The sequence below is a fragment of the Struthio camelus genome, chromosome 2 (genome assembly GCF_040807025.1).
Source record: "Struthio camelus isolate bStrCam1 chromosome 2, bStrCam1.hap1, whole genome shotgun sequence".
Lineage (NCBI taxonomy): Eukaryota > Metazoa > Chordata > Aves > Struthioniformes > Struthionidae > Struthio > Struthio camelus.
This window is the reverse complement of record NC_090943.1, coordinates 98,710,695-98,731,475: the sequence shown is the minus strand read 5'-3', so window position 1 is coordinate 98,731,475 and position 20,781 is coordinate 98,710,695. Positions and strand designations below refer to the sequence as shown.

General features: G+C 38.3%; 2 protein-coding genes across 10 annotated transcripts in view; one reads left to right on the top strand and one right to left on the bottom strand.

The window, feature by feature from the left end:
• Positions 1 to 12,602, top strand: part of DTNBP1 (dystrobrevin binding protein 1) — a 75,531-nt gene extending 62,929 nt beyond the window's left edge. The window contains exons 8-10 of the mRNA XM_068931746.1: positions 6,352 to 6,507; positions 8,365 to 8,508; positions 11,697 to 12,602. Coding sequence (XP_068787847.1) covers positions 6,352 to 6,507; positions 8,365 to 8,508; positions 11,697 to 11,947 — 551 coding nt within the window. The 3' untranslated portion in view covers positions 11,948 to 12,602. The remainder of the gene's footprint in view (positions 1 to 6,351; positions 6,508 to 8,364; positions 8,509 to 11,696) is intronic.
• A 640-nt stretch (positions 12,603 to 13,242) lies between these two features.
• JARID2 (jumonji and AT-rich interaction domain containing 2) overlaps positions 13,243 to 20,781 on the bottom strand; it is a 237,628-nt gene continuing 230,089 nt past the window's right edge. For all 9 annotated transcript variants that reach the window (XM_068931739.1, XM_068931742.1, XM_068931738.1 and 6 more), the window contains 3 exons: positions 19,008 to 19,191; positions 17,361 to 17,468; positions 13,243 to 15,169 (listed from right to left, as the gene is read on the bottom strand). In XM_068931739.1, coding sequence (XP_068787840.1) covers positions 14,993 to 15,169; positions 17,361 to 17,468; positions 19,008 to 19,191 — 469 coding nt within the window. In that variant the 3' untranslated portion in view covers positions 13,243 to 14,992. The remainder of the gene's footprint in view (positions 15,170 to 17,360; positions 17,469 to 19,007; positions 19,192 to 20,781) is intronic.

Below are 20,781 nucleotides of genomic sequence, written 5' to 3'. Positions count from 1 at the left end.
TATGCCATATTTTTGCAAGGATCTTAAGTAAGTAATCTCTCTCTCTCTCTCTCTCTCTCTCTCTCTCTCTCTCTCTCTTTTAATAAGAAAATTTCAAGGTAAACCAACTGTTTAAAAAAAAAAAACAATTTCTCTGCGCTGGTGAAACCCTCTGCTTTTCCTCTTGACTAGATTAATTCTGGGCTAATTAGTGCTTTCATATTCTGATACAGTCTATAAAAAAAATACTAGTTACAAGTTCTCAAGGAATGCCTAGTCTTTGAGAAACTGAATAGGTAATTCTGTAAGTGAGATTCTTTTCTGGAGAATGAAACCTTCATGAAAATGTAGGCTTTTGCAAGTTGTCAGACAACAAATCTCATTTGCAATTATATGTATTTTTTCCGAAAGAAATGATTTTCTCTTTCATGTTGCCTATTTTTTTCACTGTGAAATGAGTCAGGACTTTATTTTTTGGTTGTAATTATTTGAATAGAAATTTGGAAAAAAAAGTTTCTACTATGCAAAAAAGACTATTAAATCAGACTTTTAAAACAATTAAATTTTGTAGTGATGCTAGTTTTGTTCTCTCTCCTATTTGGATCTGAAAGACTGTGTACAACTAATCCATCTATCTGACTTTTTTTTTCAAGTTTGCCAATAGTCTTCTCTCACTTCTCAGCGAAGTATAGTGCAAAAAATGCTCAAGTGAACTTCCTTCCTCGTGTTATCAAAATGTTTCCTAAATTGCATCAAAAGTAATTCAGACGTTACTGAGACAAATTACATTCTCTGAAGCACTTCCTGGCATCTTGTTTTGCTTTCCTAATTTCTACTAAAAGTGAGTAATCCATGAAGCAGTTGTAAGTATAAATTAGTAAGTTTTGTATTTAGAAAGTTTCTTGGCTATCTTATGTTATTCTTTTCTTGTTTTTTTATCATTCTGATTTTTGAAGGCTTTCAGTCACTTAGTGAACAACTTACTGATAGGAGTATAAGATTTTTGACAGTATGTCCCATGCTATTCTTGTATCCATGTAAGGTTGTTGCAATCTGGATGGGTTGACAACCAGATATGTAAAAAGCTGCTTGGATGATTGGGCTCAGAGGGTAGTGGTTAATGGGTAGGTGGAGGCTGTAAACAGGCTGAGCACCACAGGGCTCGATCCGGGGACCTCTCGTGTTCAACAGCTTTATCAGTGACCTAGAGGAGGAAACGAAGTGGATGCTCCTAATGTTTGCAGCTGTTGCCAAATGGCAGGGGACCGGTTAATACAGATGGGCAGGGCTGCTGCTCAAAAGGACCTAGAGGCCCTGCAGGAGCCTTATGAAATTTGGCAGGTACAAGAGCAAGGCCGTGCACCTGGGCAGGAAGAGCCCCCATAGCGGGACAGGGGGGACTGATGGCCAGGAGCAGCTCCGCAGAAAAGGCCCGGGGGTGGTGCTAGCAGTGAGTGCAGCAGGAGCCAGCAGCCTGCCCATAGCAAGGAAGGTCACAGCATCCAAAGCAAGCAGGTCAAGGGAAGGGGTTATCTCCCCTTCTCAACGCTTGTTAGACCGCATCTAGATACTGGGTCCAGTTTTGGGTCCCCCAGAACAGGAAAGACGTGAATAACGTGGAGCATATTCAGTGGAGGGCCACTTAAAGCTCTGACATGTTTAGAAATAGCAAAAATCCATTAGAAGAGTACTGGTATACATTTTGTGGTCTACCTGAATGAATCTACAAAAAAAACACGTGAACTGTAGAGGGGGAGAAAAGGGCCCTTAGTCTGAGCTCTGAGTTTCATGCAGTTTTTCTATCAGTCTGTACCTGTTATATTTAGGTCAGAGTTGTTTATTCATAAGTTATTTTCAAAGATTTTTTGGGGGGGTAGCGACACTCTGCCTATCCACACTGTCATATCTTATTTTAGTACAATCTTTATTATGACTTGGTTCAGTTTTTTTAATGTAACTTCCGTTTGTTTTAAGATACCCTTAAGTAATAGAGTTGTTCAGTCATTAGCTGGTTGCATTCGGTGCCTCTTACAGCCACCCACAACATACAAGAGTTAAACAAAGTCTGCTTGGTAGCAAATCTGTAAGCAAGATCTTAACTAAACTTGTCCTAACAGGAAGTTATTTGCTTATCATTTACATCATAGTTGACCCAAAAGATTAATTTTGAAGAGAAATTATTTACAAGCAGAGTGTGAGAACAGCACAGCAAAAAGTGTTTCCCACTGTCTTGAGTACTGCCTTAGGGATTTGCAAGGAGAAGCTTTTTTTTTTTTTTTAATGAACTTGAGCCTGACAACTTTATTGATTCTAGCACATGAGAACTATAATGTAACATAATTAATTGAAAGACAGTAAACTAATTGGATAACAGTATGAGGACACCCAAAAGCTATCTTCTAATTTGTTATTCTTCTAATTTGTTTTATTTGTGGTCTTACTTATTCAGCAAATCTGCTGTTTATAACTGAAGAATGTCTTAAAGTATAAAATGGTCACTCGATTTTTTTGCTGGATAAAACCTTTAGCTGCTGCTCAGGTAGAAATTTTAATCTGTACGAAGTGTCAGTCAATCAGGTGAATGAGACCAGAAAACGGTATCCTTTGCACTTGAGGTATGTGGTTATAAGCGATTGTAATTTGTTCCTTTGGAGTATGAATTCTTCTAATCTCTAATTCAAACACTAAGGTATGGCTTTTTTTTTTTTTTTAATAGAGTTCACTTGTAAATAAAAATATTTTATAAAGTCATTTAAGGAATTATCTGTCCTGAGGTCTTGCCTGTAATAAATTAATCTTGTAATAGGAGTACAGCATCTGGTTAGCACATGTTCTGAATGCAGAAGGATATAAGAAATGTAAATCAAGATATGAAAACATCGATATTGGAAGGCTGGGGGAGTCAGGAGAGAGTATCCATAGGGAGAATCAGTGCAGTAAAGGCAGTACTCCAGGCACTGATGTTTTCTATTGACCTTTAAGAGCCCAGGGGCAGCCTTTTGACTGGTGTAGCTTCCCAGGGCCTGTTGTCTGATGCAGGTAGCAGAAGCAGATGACAACTAAAGCCTTAAGCTACTCTGTCATCCTGGGGAGTGTGGGGAGGAAACTATCTACCCCTGAAACTTCCAGATAGATATTCACCTCACTAGAGGAGATGAGAGTACTGTAGCATCTCAGTAAGACCGCCTGCGCCCAGATCCCACTTCCGGCGAGGGTGACCGGTTCTATGATCAAAGCGACTTCCATGCTTCAAAACACGTGGCATGGCTGCCAGGGCAGCTGCTTCAGATCCGGACGTAGACAGGCTGAGAGAAGGAACGCAAGGCTAGAGAGAGAGCATAGTTTAGCAGTGTGGGGGACTGAAAAAAATGAATTTTCGCAAGCTTTGTGGAAGAGTGCTGTCTCTTTGCTTAGGCTTGGGAGAAGGCAGACATAAGTCGTACCATAACTACAAGGGAGATGAGCTGTGGGTTGCCCACTGTAATGGTGGCAGCTGGGCTGTTCCTGGGGATGGTGGAGAAGGCTGTACCTCAGAAATTGAGGTTCCAGTTTTTCGTATGAGTTCTGTCTTCTTCTAATTCTGTTCTCTTGAAAATCACAGCTAGTTTAGAATTGAAGCTAGCTTGTACCTGGGTTATCATGGCAATTCCTGGAAATCTACATCTCATTGGGAGTTAGCATTTTCTTTGTAGTCTCTTTATTTCTGTGCGTGTAAATGTGATTGAGAAATACGTGCATTTACTAATTTAAAGGTACAGCCCTATGGTGGAAGGAAAAATGCAGTAATATTCTAAGCAGCCTAGGTCAAGTCTCAAGAGATGTCCATACAAGTTCATGTAATTTACCTGAGCAGTATATGACAGTATATGGTCCACACTTCCATTTTTCTCAGAACTCATTTTGTGCTGGCTAGGTTCAGTGTTTTATAAACTCTTACATAAAAACTACACTTAGATGTAATTCTGAATAGCTTCGTAAAAGAAATAATACACCTTACTCTTGTTCTGGCTTTCACGTTTACCCATTGGCTTCATATAGCCATCCTCAGTGTTAATGACAACAAACAGAAACCTGGAGCACAGCGATTTGCTTTTGCTTAGTCAAGTGATTTTTGTTACATCTCTGGTAGTGTGTGAAATCATGCAGCAAGGTTCTTGATGTTAATTCACTATAACTGAGCTTGGAGGGCAGACCTATTGCAACTCTTCAGTTAGAGTGTTTTGAGTTTGATTAGAATATGTCAGCACAGCACGTGACTGTTATCATTTAGCTTTGGCCAGTGACAATTTCAATAGTTAACAGGACATTTTGGGCAAAAGGGAAAAATACAGGGGTGAAGTCCTAAGGAAGAAGTCACATAAATTTCTTGTGTTGCTTGGATGAAACTTTGTCTATTTTGAAGTTAAAAATACCGTGAACTACTGATACAGAGTGCAAAACTGTCAGAAAATATTATGGGAAAGACAGGAAATTACTGTAGTCATTGGGAGCCTTCAATTATTACAATTGAATAGCATTTCTGCATCATACACAATGTTGTTAATAATTTCTTATCATTAGGAATCGTAGTAAAGGAGCTGGCCCAGGGAGTATAGAATTACTGTATACAACTGCATAATTGACAATAAAGATGTATTGACTTAAAGGAAAATGCTTTCCTTGCTGTAACGGATGTTTTACTTTGGAAATTTGCTTTAAGAAAAAGGTTTCAGCTTATTTACTGATGGTTTAATGGATGTATGGTGCGTCAGTCCAAATTTGTAGCTCTTTTCAGCAACTATCACAGCTTGATTGCTTCTGTATATGAACTATGACCACGACCTTGATGCAGGCTACAGAGTCAATTACTGCTGTCTGACATTTTTGCCTGGTTTAATAAAACATATTTTGCATTTGAATAATAATCTGCCGAAGTGGTAAGTGCTTTAAATGAATTCTTTATTTTAAAATATCATTAGTGTAGTATTTTCCCTGAAAGACTGACATGTTGCTTGTCCTAGAAAAGGTTATTAGAGGTTTCAGCATTTATCCATATGGGTGCCATAGTCTAGCTGCCTCTGTCTGCTGTGTGAAAGCTTGGAATCTTTTTAGCCAGTAACATTTGGAGCTTCTCCTAATGGGCAGAACAGCCCAGACCCAGCAGCTCTTCTCACCGTTCTCCCCGCTCCCTTTCCCATCAACTGCTCGGCTAGCAAATTCTTTCTTATTGTAAGCAGAGAGCTCCTGAGACCAGTTTAGAAAAATGGGCAGAGAACTCACAGATGTGTTTCCAATTTATATATACTCCTCCTAAAAAGCATTTCTTTTCTGAAGCATATTGGAATCATGTTCTGGCTCAAGTTTGTACTTTAGTAGCTACCAGATCATTTTATTCGAGGAGATCTTACAAGTCACAAAACATGCCAGTCCTTTTCCTCTGGTCAGCTAATGACTCCTACAACAAAAAGCAGGAGAGAGAGGATCTTCCAATGAAGATTTCAGTGTAATACTTGTTTCATTGTAGAAGAGGAACTCCTAGAGGCCCATTGTAAATATGTTTAAGCAAATTTCATTGTCACTGTATGTCTGCACAGGTTATACAAGCTGGACCTTTTTATTTAGTATCATATTAGTAATTCACAGCAGTTGGCTCTGCTTTTTTGGCATCAGTATCATCATCGTCATCACCTAGCACATTCTTTGCTGTTGTATACAGAGAAGACCCTGTATTAATGACTGTGTGGTGTTGCCTTTGAAAACGGTTTACCTACAGTACGAATCATGCTGACTCAGACTGCCTTCACAGTTTCTGTGGATACATAACTGCCTACATCTAGAATCTTCTTTAAGGTGTTTTTCCAGTCTATCTGGAGACTGAAAAGAATAAATTTAAACAGATATATATAAAAAATATGAGGATTTGTATATACATGCATGAATATACTTGCGCGCACACGTGTATATACATGTATGTTTTCTTTTGTATTACTGATGGATTGTGGTATAAATGCACTGCAGTATTCAAATTAATGGTATTAATTTTGTGTGTACTATGTCTGCAGAATAGCAGAAGCATCAGCTTTTTTCAGCAGAATTCTGAAGTCCTGCTTATTGATAGGTACTGCTTTCAGGTATTTCAGTTTATTCAGTTCAAGAAATCTGCATCTGCCTCAAGATAAATAGTTAGGCTGTCACTTTAATGTTAAGGTTATGGTGTCTAATAAAATAGTCTTACTCTGTCAGTTCTAAAAGTTTGATTGTTTATAACAACCTGTTTTAACAGTCTGTAGTAACAGTCTGGCAGTATGGAACTTTTTCAGTAGCTTTAAAATTTTGAGAGTCAGGGGGATGTATACACAACATCTTATTCGTCTGTTTTTGTTTTTTGCTCAGCTGAGCTAGATGCTGAACATGCCCAGAAGGTTTTAGATATGGAGCATACCCAGCAGATGAAGCTAAAGGAACGTCAGAAGTTTTTTGAAGAAGCCTTCCAGCAGGACATGGAGCAGTACCTTTCTACAGGATATTTACAGATAGCAGAGAGACGAGGCAAGTTTTAGAATACCTTCTGTGTAATCCACAAACACCCAACTTAAACCCAGAGCATTGTTTAGGGGCCAGTAAGCAACAGCTTTAGGATTGCAGTGTCTAAATTTTTTTGATCCTTTCTTCCTTGGTGGAATCCAAAACTCTGATAAGCTTTTTAAACGACTCTGCAGTTGAAGAGTGCATCCGTATCTCTGAGGATTTGGATGTAGGTGGCTGCTTCTGCCTGCTAGAGTTGCAAAGCATGGGATCATCACCTGGCAGGAGGTGCTTCTAAGACAGTTTTAAAAGGTGCAGACAAAGCTCAGTGCTGTCTTTCCAAACAGTTACCAGATAGCAACTATGTATATTGTCTATATAATATTCAGAGTATGTGATTAGAACATGGGAGATCTAGATTCAGCTCTCTCCATATTATAAAATGATTCAAGACTGGCATTTCCCTGCTGATTACAGGACAAGACTGTTGTAGACTGTAGACACTTCTGAGTGGGAGGTATCCCATCTGTTGGGCCAAAAAGAAGTGAGTGTAGGACCGGAAGAAAGCAAGTAGAAGGTTATGTCACACATGTAGGAGGGAAAAATGTAGGGAACCTGTCCGTGCTCCAAGACCAGTTCTGCTGTGATTTGAAATGTTGGAACACATATACAATCCAAGATTTCCATTTCTCTGTGTCAGTGCTATAAATGCTAATCTGCAAGATGCTCTAGCTTGGTTTCTAGGACAATCTTATGGGAAGCAGCATATGTAAGTTTCATATGTAAGTTTTGAAATCCTTTGCTCTGAGGAAGGAATTGAATTTGGCTCTTTCTGTATAAATGGTCCACTTTTAGTGTAAGTGGGCAGTGTCACAGCTGCCACTTTACACACTGTTTTGTTAGAGAGATGGGTGCATCATTTTCTAAACTTCGCAGAATAATGCAGAACCTGCAGAGATCTTTTTTTTTTTTTTTTTTTTTTTGTGAAAGATCTGAGCCTCCAGTAAGTGCAAGAGACAGGGCTATAATATATTTGGAAAAAAAGCCCAGTAAGATTATATAGGATTTCATCTCAGTTCACATACGAAGGCTTTTAATAGTGTGATTGTTAAACTTATATAAACTGTTAAACTGTTAATTATAATGTTTGTTATTACAAATATAGCAACCAGACTTAAATCTGACTACTTGTGTACCTGTTCTCTGTGTGCTTTTTTATTCAAGGAAGATGCTCATCCAAGTATTTAATTCCCCAATGAATTGTAGGTATTATACTGACAATAATAAGTAGTTTGCTTGAGTAATTAATGATGTGAAATCCCTGTGCTGGAAGAAAGTATTGGACATCAGCCCAGGCTTTGCATCCTACTGTGACTTACTAGACTGATTGAACAAAGAAAAAGAATGGCTGCTCTCTGTTAACATTAATGCTTATTTTTGGAATTTTCATGTCCCTTGTATATGAACATTTAGTTAGTGCATGCCGAAATATCTTTCTTCTCTGTTAAAAATACCTTTAGTTGAGGAAATTGGAAGAGTGTTTAAAAATTAAAAGTTTCTAACTTGGCTCCTAAGCCTCATCTTAGCGTGTGCCTGACAGTATTGCAATATAGACGTTATTGCTAGTAATGTCTTGTTTCACAAGAGCAACGATAGTCATTAGTTTCATTAAAAAAAAAAAAAAAAAAAAAAAGATTGCGCAGAGCACTCTTGGCTTTGGGCTGAGATTGCTGCTGAGCAGCTAATGTGGGTGTGCCCCTTCCATAGCTAGTTTAATTCTAACTAATACACACAATTATAGTAGCTATTAAAACCTTAATAGGTAATAACATCATGTAGCTGATTGCTCGCTGTTTCTTCACTGCACTGTTTTTACTACAGAACCAATTGGAAGTATGTCTTCCATGGAAGTGAATGTGGACATGCTGGAACAGATGGACCTAATGGACATGTCTGACCAAGAAGCACTTGATGTCTTTTTAAACTCAGGAGGCGAGGACAATAATATGCTTTCTCCTGTGCTGGGTATGATACTAGTAATGACAGTGTGCTTAGATACAAAGTGATAAATAAATCACCAGAATTGCTTTAATTTGTAATAAATGCGGTTATCTCATAAAACACTGTACATAGATTGAGTATTTTTCACTATCACATTTCAGAAGGTTAACATCTAGTTGCAGTACAGAAGAGTTTGCTGCAAAGATGCTTGATATTTTTGGTCACGTGTCTTTTCCTGTAGTCACTATAGCTTCACGTCATTTTTGCCATGATGTGGACAGGTGAGGTGTTACATATTGCTTTCTGGTATAAGAGAAGAATCTACTTCCCCATATTTTTGATAGAAAGTTGATATGGGATGCTTTAACAAACCAAACATCAACAAAAAGTTTGTTGTGGTTGGGTTTGTGTTTTAAAGAATACTTTCTTAGACTTTGTCTTGAATTTGGCCCAGATGTACTTAAAAGTACCACTTACGTCGTTTAAGATCTTTTATGAGACGTTCAGAAACCTTCTGGTTGAACACAGTCCATATCTAATACATGAAAGCGTTCTGGAAGCTTATAAAGAGTGATTCTCATACTGTAGCTCTTTGTAGCCTTCTTACTGTAATGTTAGGTAACTGGGATTAAATTAATCTAAAGTTTGCTTTGCGTTGTGATGAACAAAATCAGATTTAGATTTTGGCAAGCTGCAGCATGATGAAGGATCTGCTCATGGCAGGCAATTAGCAATCCTGGATACTTTATGCACCAGGGAAGTGTTTTCCTAAATTAAAAACTTATTTTAGTACTAAAATGTCTTTTCCCAAAAGAGCTAAAATGAGTTTACTTTTTTCTTTATATGTAATTAATTTCTTTAGAAAATACAGGTTGAAATATTTTTTCTGAAAGAATTCTTAGTGAAGAAACAAGACACTTTACACAGAGCATGATATTCTTCACTTTTTTTCTTCATGTATCCCAAAATAAAGGATAGGATTTAAAGATGATTATTACCTGCTGTGAACATGAAAAGCTTATGGAAAAGTAGTCAGTGCATATTTGACTGCCAAAGTTTTTAATTTGTATTGCAAAAACTAAATTCAGATGCCTGGCTTTAGATCAGCATCCCATTCACGGCGCACACACTGTAATATAATGTGCTAGTGCTGTAATGTTCTCGCACTTTAATCTTAACAAAGAGGTTGGATAGGCTTGCAGCAAGACTTACTCCTCTGCAGATGGTACTACTACAGTGTTACAGCGTTTTGTGGTTCTAGATGATTCATTTTACTCTGACTTAGAAAGGATTTTTGTGCTTACTTTAAGGACCTTGCATCCTTCTTTCAAGTCAGATATACACTAGTCTTTGTTCTCAGAAAAGTGAGATAATTTAAACGTAACTCTTCATTTTGTTGTCAGTAGAGAACTGGGTTTGTCAGGGAGAGATGTGTTTCATAATTATACTGAACACCACAGAATACAGGTAAGTTATTTTAGTAGCTGGTAAAAGCAAAAATAAGCTCAAGACATTAAACGTTTTCTAATTTGTCTTACTATAAATGCTGCTAGTTTATGGGCATTGGTTTTGCAACTTTTCACTACAGTCTAAGTTACCCTGAAAAATTTATGCACCTGAGCCACTCCAGAACACTACTCCTTTGTGTGTGTTCTGTTGTGTAAATTAAGCTGTGTGCGCTGGTGTGCACAGCATAAAGTAGATGTTTTTAAAAATTGTTCTGTGTTCTGATAGTATCTTCATAATATCACTTGTGTTCAGTGTATTCACATATTACCTGAGAAAGCAACTTAATAGACCTGCTAGACATCTTGGACTGACACAGTATGTTGGAGTGACAGGGTGTTTTCAGTCCAGGCAGGTTGGTCAACTCTCAGACTTTGAATGTTGTACTGGGTCTGTATGGACTTCTGCTTAAACTAAAGACATGCTGAATGCACATATCCCTCTGGAGTTTCCGTCTCCCGCAAAGGCTAAGGCAACGTCACATACAGGGCTACCTGCTGTCAAGTTTAAGTCCATAATAGCCTGTTTAGGTCAAGAAGTGTGCCTGAGCACCATCTAGTATACCTTAGAGCGTCTAATACAACGAGCTCCTTTTGCCCCCAAATAGTATTATAACTGTTTTCTTGTTTAAAAAAAAAATTCTCAGATGCTTGATAAGGCCATGAGGACAAGTCTTTGGGCAACTGTATTGTCAACTGCTCTGAAGCCAGCCTTACCAGAGGCAAGGCACAGCATCAGCTCATTTCCATCTGTCCCTCTTGAAACATCTTTTACAAACTCTTATAAAATCCCACTGATTTTAAGAGCATTTTCTCATTAAGATTACTCAGTACCAAAGTCGGGTAAGTTTCCTAACTCTGGAAAAACACTTGCCAGGCATAGCAGATCAATAAGTAATAAAAGGGCTTCTTTGGCAGATCCCATGGAAAGAGAGTTTAGATGTCCCCATTTTCCCTTCTTATTTACTGCCAGGAAGTGTCCAAGGAAGAAGCTCTAAGAGAAATTTGAAATATGACCAGTTAAACTGCAAACACCATTACACTGAATTTGCTTAGGAAAAAATGTATTTTTGAGCAGGACAGGGCAGAAGCATGGTCTTAAAAAAAAAAAAAAAAATCCCATTCCTGTGCACTTGGACTATGATACAGCTTTACCGATACAGCTTTACCAAAGGAATTCTTTGCCATTGCGGGCAAAGTTTTGTTTTGCTTCTGCATCTTCATTCACAGTCAAAAGTTAAATTTTTAACTTTCAGTCAGGTTAATTCCTGTCCTTCTGTTGGACAAAATTTGTTTGGAGGATTTTCCTATTGGTGATGATTCTCAGCATGTGCTGAATAGACTTTATCAAACGTCAGAGTTAGGAGGATTAAATGGTCTTGGCTCACAGGCAAATTCGACATCAGCCATGACTCAACACAATCAGGACTTACTACTTCTGCATCTTAGCCTATTTGATTAGAAATAGTAGAAGGAGAGAGAGAGAGACACATACACACGGTCAGAACCAGACCCTGTGGCCTACATTGGCTTGAGAAAAGCCAGTAAGCAGCTTTGTGTTTTGTTTTTTTTAATGGGATTTTGCAAAAGCAGCCTGAATGCAACTCATAAACCAATTCTGAGCTCACTTACTTAATGTACTGACTTACCAATTCGTTTGTTGAGCCATAGCGTGATTTTTTTTTTTGGCCTTTTTCCAATTCTAAGGGCCAGACTCCAACACCTGCGTGAATGAGATAAGTCTTCAGGTTCCAAGCCAGTCTGAGTTACGACAGAAACTGTCTTCACTGTCATCAACCTGTACTGATTCTGCCAGCCAAGATGCAAGTGAAGGAGAGTCCCCAGTTATTCAGTCTGATGAAGAGGAAGTTCAAGTGGACACTGCTCTTGCTGCTGTAACTACTGAAAGAAAGGGTGCTTCAGATGTTAGTGATGAAAGTGACTCTCAAACTATTTGAATCTTAATACCATATCCTTTAAGAGTGACTTTTGAATGAATGAACAAATGAATGAAGAGCTTGCCTGTGTAACAATTTGCTAACCAATCATAACAGCCAGATCTTTTTACTAGTAATACAGCATTTTTACAAGATTGCCAGTCATGTGGAGGTTGGTTTTTAAAAAATTGCATAAAGCACACACACTTTAACAGTAGTCTCGGGGCTCAGGGGAGTAGTACAACTTCTGTATATACTATGTATAAAAGAATTAAAGAGGGAAGATAAGTTTCTTTGACCACTAACGTTTAAATGACTGATTGGAAATATTTAGAGTTGATGATGTATAGTACTGGATCCAAATTGTTCCTTGCATGTTTTCAGCAGCTGCAATCGAAGATTTAGGCTCTAACCAAAATGAAAAGTTGTTTTCTACTCTTTACTACCTACTGTCTGCCTACTACCTTTGTCTACAAATGCAGCAGTGTCTACTCTCTCACACTTCTTATTCAGGACCAATTTAGTTATCTTAGGTGTTAGGGAACAAAACTAAGAAATTGAAAAAAGGAGGAGAGATGCATATTGAAATGTTACACTCCTCGTGGAGCAGATATCTTAGCATTGTATAAACTTACTCCTCTCTTGAGATGAAATAAAGTATTTCTATCCATCCCAACCATGTCTTTTATTTCATTACCCAAATATTTTCTCCATGACAGTGAACAGAGGAGACTAATTCAGCAATCAGAAATACTGATTATTTATACTGAGCACCAGTGGAATTTACTTCTTCCACAGTTAACTTTGATCACACTGATGCAAGACAGCAATTTAAGGGAAATAAATAAACCTGAATAACATAGGAATGAACTGCATACATTTTACAAAATTTAGGACTGATGGTCATCGTCATACCTCCTATAGGTTCAGACCTCAATATGTTAGATGAGAGACAGTGACTGCAAAAAGAAAAGAAAAAAAAAAAAACCTATCTAACACCTTTTTCTTGTCAAGTCTCATACTCTATTTGCAGGCATCTGCTCCACCTCAAGAAGTCCTCTGGCTCCTGCTCTTCGTACACTGAGGAAAGGAATGTAATCAGAAACAGTGTAAGTAAAAGGATGAGTTGTGATGTAGCTTGCTTCCAAAATCTGCCCTGACAGAATTAATGGATGTTTCTTGACCTCAGTTTGAGAAATAGAAGCTAAAAGCTTACCTACAATTATGTATTTACTATTTGCAATGCATTTGTTGAAAGAAATCCTTCTTGAAAGAGTTTGCTTTACTCACTCGCTTTCCAGAAGACAGACAAAATGTCCAAAAAAGTTTTGTTTTTTTATTAAACCTTGTAGTACAAACCTGAAAAGTAAACAAAAAACTGGCAATAAACAACATGAAGTCTTTCCTTACAAGGAAAGAGAGCAGAGCAGCGCTAATAAATTAAATGTCAAACTGTAAGCCATAGTCAGAAGTTTACTGTCAAGAGGGAAAAGTACACAGCAAGGCCATAAAAACCAGACAACCACATTTGAAAACACTTGACTCTGTTTATGTTATTGTTAAATATTCCAAAACAGTTCAGTCTTCTGCAACAACAACCAACAAATTGTATTATAGGACTTTCCTGACAGTCACCACTGGCAAGCTCAGTGCAATATGGGTAGCTACGGTATTGTTGAATTCAATTACGAAACAAAACAGTTTGTGAAAACATTTTCCCTTTTTTATTCCACACATACTGTACACACAACCAGAAAAGGGCAACAGCTACTCCATTATTATTTTTTGTTGTTGTTCAGTGATGTAAGCAGCACTTATAAATGTTACAAGAAAAACCCTGTAAGCATCCAATCCAACCGATGAAGAAAGTGAAACGTAAGGCTTTTCTTCATCTTGTCTCTTTGCCATCCCTCCCCCCACCCCAAGAAAAGGCTCAAGTATTTAAAAAAATTTACAGGCATATGTACAAAAGGTGTGATTTTTTTTTTTTGTTACAACATGAAGAGAAAAATAGACAAGATGAAAGCAAATGCATTTTCACATTCAAAAGAAATATGCAGACCTGCTAGTGGCTCTAAAAGTGATCATATAATGAAACAAATTCAAAACAAAAATTAATGCTTGACTGTGTAAGGTGTGAAAAACAGCAGTGGAATGGAAATGGAATGTTAGAAAGATTGCACGTCTATGACAAAGAAGCACTTATGGCTTCAATCACTTTTTTTTTTCTTTTTTCTTTTTTTTTTTTAAAGGATGCTATTGAAGGGTTTTTGATAAAGTAGCCAACAGCACCAAAAAATAACAGAATGGATTTCCTAATGAAATCAGGCACAGTTTTCCCTCACATGACTCCTCAAGGCAGGCAGTCCTTTTTCCTTCTCTTTTTTTTATTTTTTTATTTTTATTTTTTTATTTTTTTCCCCCTCAAAACAGATGCATAGTGATGTGCTGGTAAAAGAGAACATACTCCAAATCTCCTCCTTTGCCTACAGTTAGGAAACAAAGTCCATCTTCAGCTGCCATAACCTCCCAAAGAAAGTATGTATTCTCCAATTTAAAAAATTACAAAACTCATCTTGCCGTGACAGAATAAAAGACAGCCAAAGTAAAGCAATTTCTTTCAAGTTTTGTCTCCTATCCCTTGTCTCTCTAGAAAAATCTGCTCACATGACTGGAGAACAAATTATAAAACACATCAAACTTTAACCTATTCAAAAATGGGTTAAAAGCCTTTTTTTTCACAGTTACCAAAAAGGCTTTTTATTTTTTTTCAGCCATAGGGACAATACAAATTAATATTTTATCAGCCCCTTGCCGGTTTTAAAACAGTGAACATACGGCAGTTTAAAAAAATCTGACTGCTGTATCTATCTATCCTAAGTACAAAAAAAAAAATTCAACAGTTTAATGCTAAAACAAAATTAGTTCTCTAAAACCAGAAGAAAATCTTCTTTAGAGCTAGTGCAAAGACAGCTTGTATTCTACAGCAAGTACTCCAAACTATGGTATAATAATTACAAAAAATATATATAAATCGACAAAATGAGAGTGTTGGCATCTTCAGGATTAACTTGAAGCACTTTTGGATGAACTGGAGGATGAAAGCCTAGATGATGGCACGTCAACTGTTGCTCTCTTACGAGGTCCTCTTTTTGGTGTAGGCTTGCTGATACAGTTCTCAATGCTGCCATTTTTACCAGATACTTTTCCACAGATTTGATTGACTAGACTGATTATTTGTTCCTGTTCAGGAAGTGGAAAAAACAAAACACAAATTAGCATCTTCTCTTTTTCCAGTCTCTTCTGATACACATAGAGGTAGTGCTGCCTTGTGGACTGAAGTGCCAAACTGAGGAAGAAAAATCTACTTATTTGTAAACTGTGCAGAAGCTTGGGATATAACTACTATTTCACAGCAAAGATTTTTGGTAATAATTACTATGCAGTATTGTGAATACTAACCCTTGCTGAAGCTTCCCCACTTCCAAGTTAAAAGACAGTATCCAGCTACAGAACTAGAACAGTCTAAATAATAAGCTCTGGCCACTGAGTTTTTAGAGAATTGGGCAAGACTAAAGAAGCAAGGCTGCAAGGCTACTTCAGTAGGGTCATAAATTTTCTGAAGACACAACGTAAAACCCGCTCCTGACCAGTGTAATAAATGCTGTACTTTAAATCTACAGGTACGATTGCTTATCACTTACTATTTACTAAGTATTTCTTTAAAATCTAAGGAAAAGATCCTGCATTTTCTTTGTTGTCATTGGTTATGAGCTGCTACTTTGGTTTTACTGCCTTTTCGGCTCTCTGGGAGTCCAAATGCTCCGATTCAGTACATAGTGAGAGTCTTGCCTGCTGCTACTCAGAAAAAGGGCTACAAGTGCATGGCACTGTGATGAGCAAGAGACAGGAGTCCTTGAACTGCACACCAAAGAGTCTTGGCTACATCACTGATTCTATGCATTTCATTACATTAAGTGATTTGCTGAAGTTTGGGGTGTGTGACATTTTTTGGAACTGGCTGTACTGTCCTGTTAAGAATTTTGAGAAGTTATTTTTGTGCAAAGTTGAAACAATCTTTTAAATATATCTAACAGTTAAAAATAAATATATTAGCAGATGGCATTTGACATGCAGCTCATCTCTCTCCCTTAGTCACAAAAAAAAAAAAAAAAACCTGTAACAACTGTCAGGCATGCATTTAGTATCTTTCAGCGATACAGAAACTTAATGACAGCTTTTTCATTTGGGGGGGGGGGGGGGAGGACATAATTGAAGGAGAGGGTTTTTTGCCTTTCCCATTGCTGCCTAAAACATCCACTCTGTAATAATGAAAGCTAGCAAAAGTAATTATTTTATGTGATTCTCGTGAGAAGACTGGTTTTGAAAAAAACCTCAACACAATTAACAGTTCTGAGCAAGCACATGCAATAGGGACTGAATAATCTCAAGAATAAAAGAAACAAACAGTAATATTTCTGAGGAACCGCCTGAAATTTTTCTGCGCTTATCACATTACAAAGCCTGTCTCATCTGTCTGGCCTTCTTAGATTATGCCTGCTTGTAACCTATGGTATCTCATACCACAACAGACTGCAATTAAAAACAAACAAAATCATAATGGCAAGACCTTACCTAGACTTAGTCTGATCCTTTTATTTTTTCCATACCTCTATGCTGATGCATTAGAAGCTGCTGGGACATCTGTCTGAAAATGTGACCAGTTCCAGTACTGATCATAAAGAGCTAATTTTGTAAATTCTCTCACTGCTTCACTATCCACAGCTTAAGCTAACAATAAAAGGCTCCCTTGTTCCCCGTCCCCATCTCTCACTTTCTCTCTGTTGCATCCCAGGGTGGTTTTCCACAGATTAGACGCTTACTAGAGATGTAAGGCACATTACTTGACTGTATTGCAATGTACCATTAGCTGAGAATCCAGGGACATTCCTAAATCACCAATGTGAGTTCCTGGCTGATTATTTATTTTCATATTTGCTTCAAGTCACTACTGGACCGCACATCTACAAGTACTCTATAAGATTGCCCTAAAAAAGTTTCAGGCTGGACTGGAGTATGTCAGAGTGTACGCTCAGTTAGCAAGAGACGGAAGTTATAACAAAGCCTGGAAGTTACCATAAATCGACCAACCAAAGCACATCTTCATGTTTTACAGCATCCCAAAGCATTAAATGGCTTCTCCGTTTCTTAACACCTAATCATGCAGTTTATGCTTCAGGTTTCATCTTCGCCATCGTATTTATTTCTCTCTCCTTTTCTTCTACTTAGCTTATCATAAGAGACCTCCTTCCCACACCAAAAAAAGACAAAAACAGTCTCCTGAGGCCTTGGGTGGCCAAAGGAAGTGCTAAGTCTAGCCCCAAGTTTTCAGTATCAAAAGCTCATTAGCGTTACAAAGCTATATTGTACGGACCTCATCATAACGATACATCATTTTCAGTCCTCGACAAGACTTCTGTTTTTCCACATGCCGCAGGGCACACTCCAAGCAGAAGACAACATTTTCATTCTCCTGTACAACCTATCAAAAATGCAGAGGAAAAAATGTTCAGTAAGCTCTGAATTAAGAGTTTTGTCTTATGCACATAGTATTTCCCACTGTGATGTGTAAATTATTACACTGATATTTCACTACAAATTAGCGGAAGGAGGAGTAAGCAAGAAGCAGTATGCATTGTGATAGGATCCAGAATATCCCTTTTTGAGTGCTAATGCTGGCAAATAATGATTAATGAAAAAAAACCACCAGAAGTAATGAGGAATAAATCCAAATAACGATATATATGGATAAAGCTTTACTGGTATCTAATGTAGCTAAAGAGTTCTTGAAAGCAACAGTTAGTTTAAATTACTTTAAATGCTATCATCTTGAATAAGGATAAAAGCAGAAGCTCAGCCACAGGATTCCTTCGCTACTGTCTCATTCAACAGAGGTCATATTTGCTCATTGAGGTAGATGATGCCCAACCTACAAGTTCAGCCTAGGAGTTGACAAACAAGTTAGTTGGCTTTTTGCCCCTCATTTGTGTTAAGGGTCTCAAGGAAAACTTCTTCCTTCAATTACATTTACGTTACATCATTGTCTACAGAGCAAGTTGATCAGAATTAGTATTAAAAAAAAAATCTTTCATTTAAAAATTATTTCAGATTAATGCTACTTAAACATGTCTTAGCTGCTCAGTAGTCTAAAGACTTGTCAAAACGCAGCATATTCTAGCCTTGGGAGGGAGGAAACATCTCCATATCGTTAATGGGAACACTGTATTATTTCCATCCAAAAAAAAAACGTTTACAACTGAAAATCCAAACATGGCAAAAAACCAGAACTGAGTATGGACTCCTACAAACACTGTAGTATATTTATTTAACATATCTGTTCTTAGAAATGTGTGATGCATAACGTTGTGGGAGAGGCTTTTTGTATTTTTAAAGACATTTCTGTACTCCTAACTGTTCTGCATGCAGCAAAAAAACTGGAAATGTTACCACAGTGGGTAACAAAACTTCAAAAGGCACTAGGCAATTACTTCTAAAAAGAAAGTTTATGGGTGTGACTTAAAATTTTTGAACAGACAGGCTGGCAAACAGGATCTTAGCTTGATAAATAGGATACATCATCTACCCTGTGATTTGGCTTGCAGGGAAACTATAGCAGCATGGGCTTTATCTGCTCGCCTGAGACTCAGTGCATATATTTGAGTTGCTAGCCCTTCTGAGAACTGTTCTGCCATGACTTACTACTACTGGTAACCTACAGGTATCTTAGTTACACCTCATAGTGCAATACAGCCATGCTTGTAGGTGCCAGAGAGTGGCTGAGGGCGAGTTTACTGCTTCCTTACAAGGGGAGCGAAGCTAGCCGACATTAACTATTGCCTTCTGCCACTGATGTCTTAGGTTCCGGCAAAAACCCAATCATCTGCATCGCTGCATGTTGTGTGTAGTGCAAGAGATGACTCTAGCCATGTGTCTTCTCTCAAATGCTTATGGTCTATTACAATATGTTACAAACAGAACAGAGGTGGCAGTTACCACCAAGACAGCTTAGGATTTTTCTTACCATGGAAAGATAGCACAGGTGCTGACAAATCTGACACCTCCTCTCTGACGTTTCTAACTGCAACCACTTTCGAGGCTTTTTCTTTCCATCCATCCCCGTGCTGCTGCTGTCATGGCTGCCATAGCGGGCTGAAGAATGGAGGCCTGCCTCATAAAGCTGCCGCCGCTGCCTCAGCTCTGTGTCCCTGTAAACATTGTATACAATTACAAATTGGCATTCCCTCATAACACTGTAAAGCCATGCGTAGTCACCCTTTTACCATGATCATCACTGAAATCTTAACTACGCACAGCGAAGCTCTGAGTGTCATTGGAGGTTGGTGCCATGGAGAGAGACGTGCAGCCAGCACCGCAGAAACGCTACCTAATTGGCAAAAACTATCTCAGGATTTTAAGTGACCACTGTATCAAACCAGTGGTTCTCAAACTGCTCCACAGCGAACTGGGGACTGCAGAGTGCTTCCTGGAGGTCCACGGGTGTTCAGGGCTCCGTGGAGAGTCAGGAGATGTGGCTAACATGACTGCCATTCCTGAAGTTGCCAAAAGCCACCTTGAGGAAGAGGAGTGGTTGCTGTCAGGAGTAACATAGCCACCTTCATCACGAGGCAGAGAGGTACTAGGGACCTGCTGCACTGAGGTGCTTCAGGCAGGAAAGGGGGAGCAGGGCAAGTGACTGTATCACAACACAAAAGATCTTGCTGTATACCCAGGGGGAAAAGAAGGAGATGTCAATTAAGAATAAAGCTTAAGCCCCCTAGCCGCCCTTCACCCACTGCGTCCGTAAGATGGACCATACTTCCTGTGCTGAACTACACAGCGTTAGGAGAGTGCAGGTTAGGTTGGAGGTGAGTTGAAGACAGCAAGTGTGGAGTGAGCTGAGCAGATGGAATGGGAGAATAAAAAAGCTCACCACCAGACACAGCTAAAGACAGGTGGAGAGCCAAGCTAAGCAAAAGGCATGAGCAAACTGTGCAGTGAACGCAGATCAGGAGAGGAGGCAGCAAAAGACACAGAACAAACAAGCAAAACAAAACAAAGAAAAAATACATGATGAACCATTCCACTTTGGCTGTTTTTTTCAGGTTTTGTTTTAGGGGATTTTGTTCTACATAAGCAGCCCCAGGAAGGACTGTTATCCTCCAGAGAATTCCAACCTAAGCATATGAACAAGTTTGAGAACCACTCTGATAGAGGTCGATGGGATGTTCTTACAGCAAGCACCAGCATTTCTGTTTCACCTTTCGCACTTGCGGACTTTTCCTCTTCAAGGAAAAAAAAATGCACATGGAAGTGATTATTCCCACAGGCGAACCAGCTGCAGGTAAAGCAGGCTAGCACACCTGGAAAGGGGTTTCTCTTTGCATTTTTTTTCTGAACACTAAAACAACACATGGGCTGTTTTCCCCTTCAGTATGTCACTGGAAATTTTCCAAATGAACATGCTAGTTAGTTAAATACAGTTTGTAGATTCCATTCATCAAAATTTTCTTGACATCTCGAGTACCAGTTGTCACAAACTTGAAAGATAGGTAGCAACTACATGGTAGGGAACAAAAGAGAAGATCATTACACAGGAAGCCAGGCAACATTATATTTTCTTTTTTTTTTTTTTTTTTTAAAACCTATCTTAAGAGAAACCCTAGACATGTTTCCTTAATCACTGTGGAGAGAAAAAGGAATGTAAAGGCTTTTTCCTTATGAATACTGAAGTGTTAATGCAAGATGCATTACCACCCATGCCTAAGCTGCTCACTTGTCCAAAAGTTAAAAAAAAA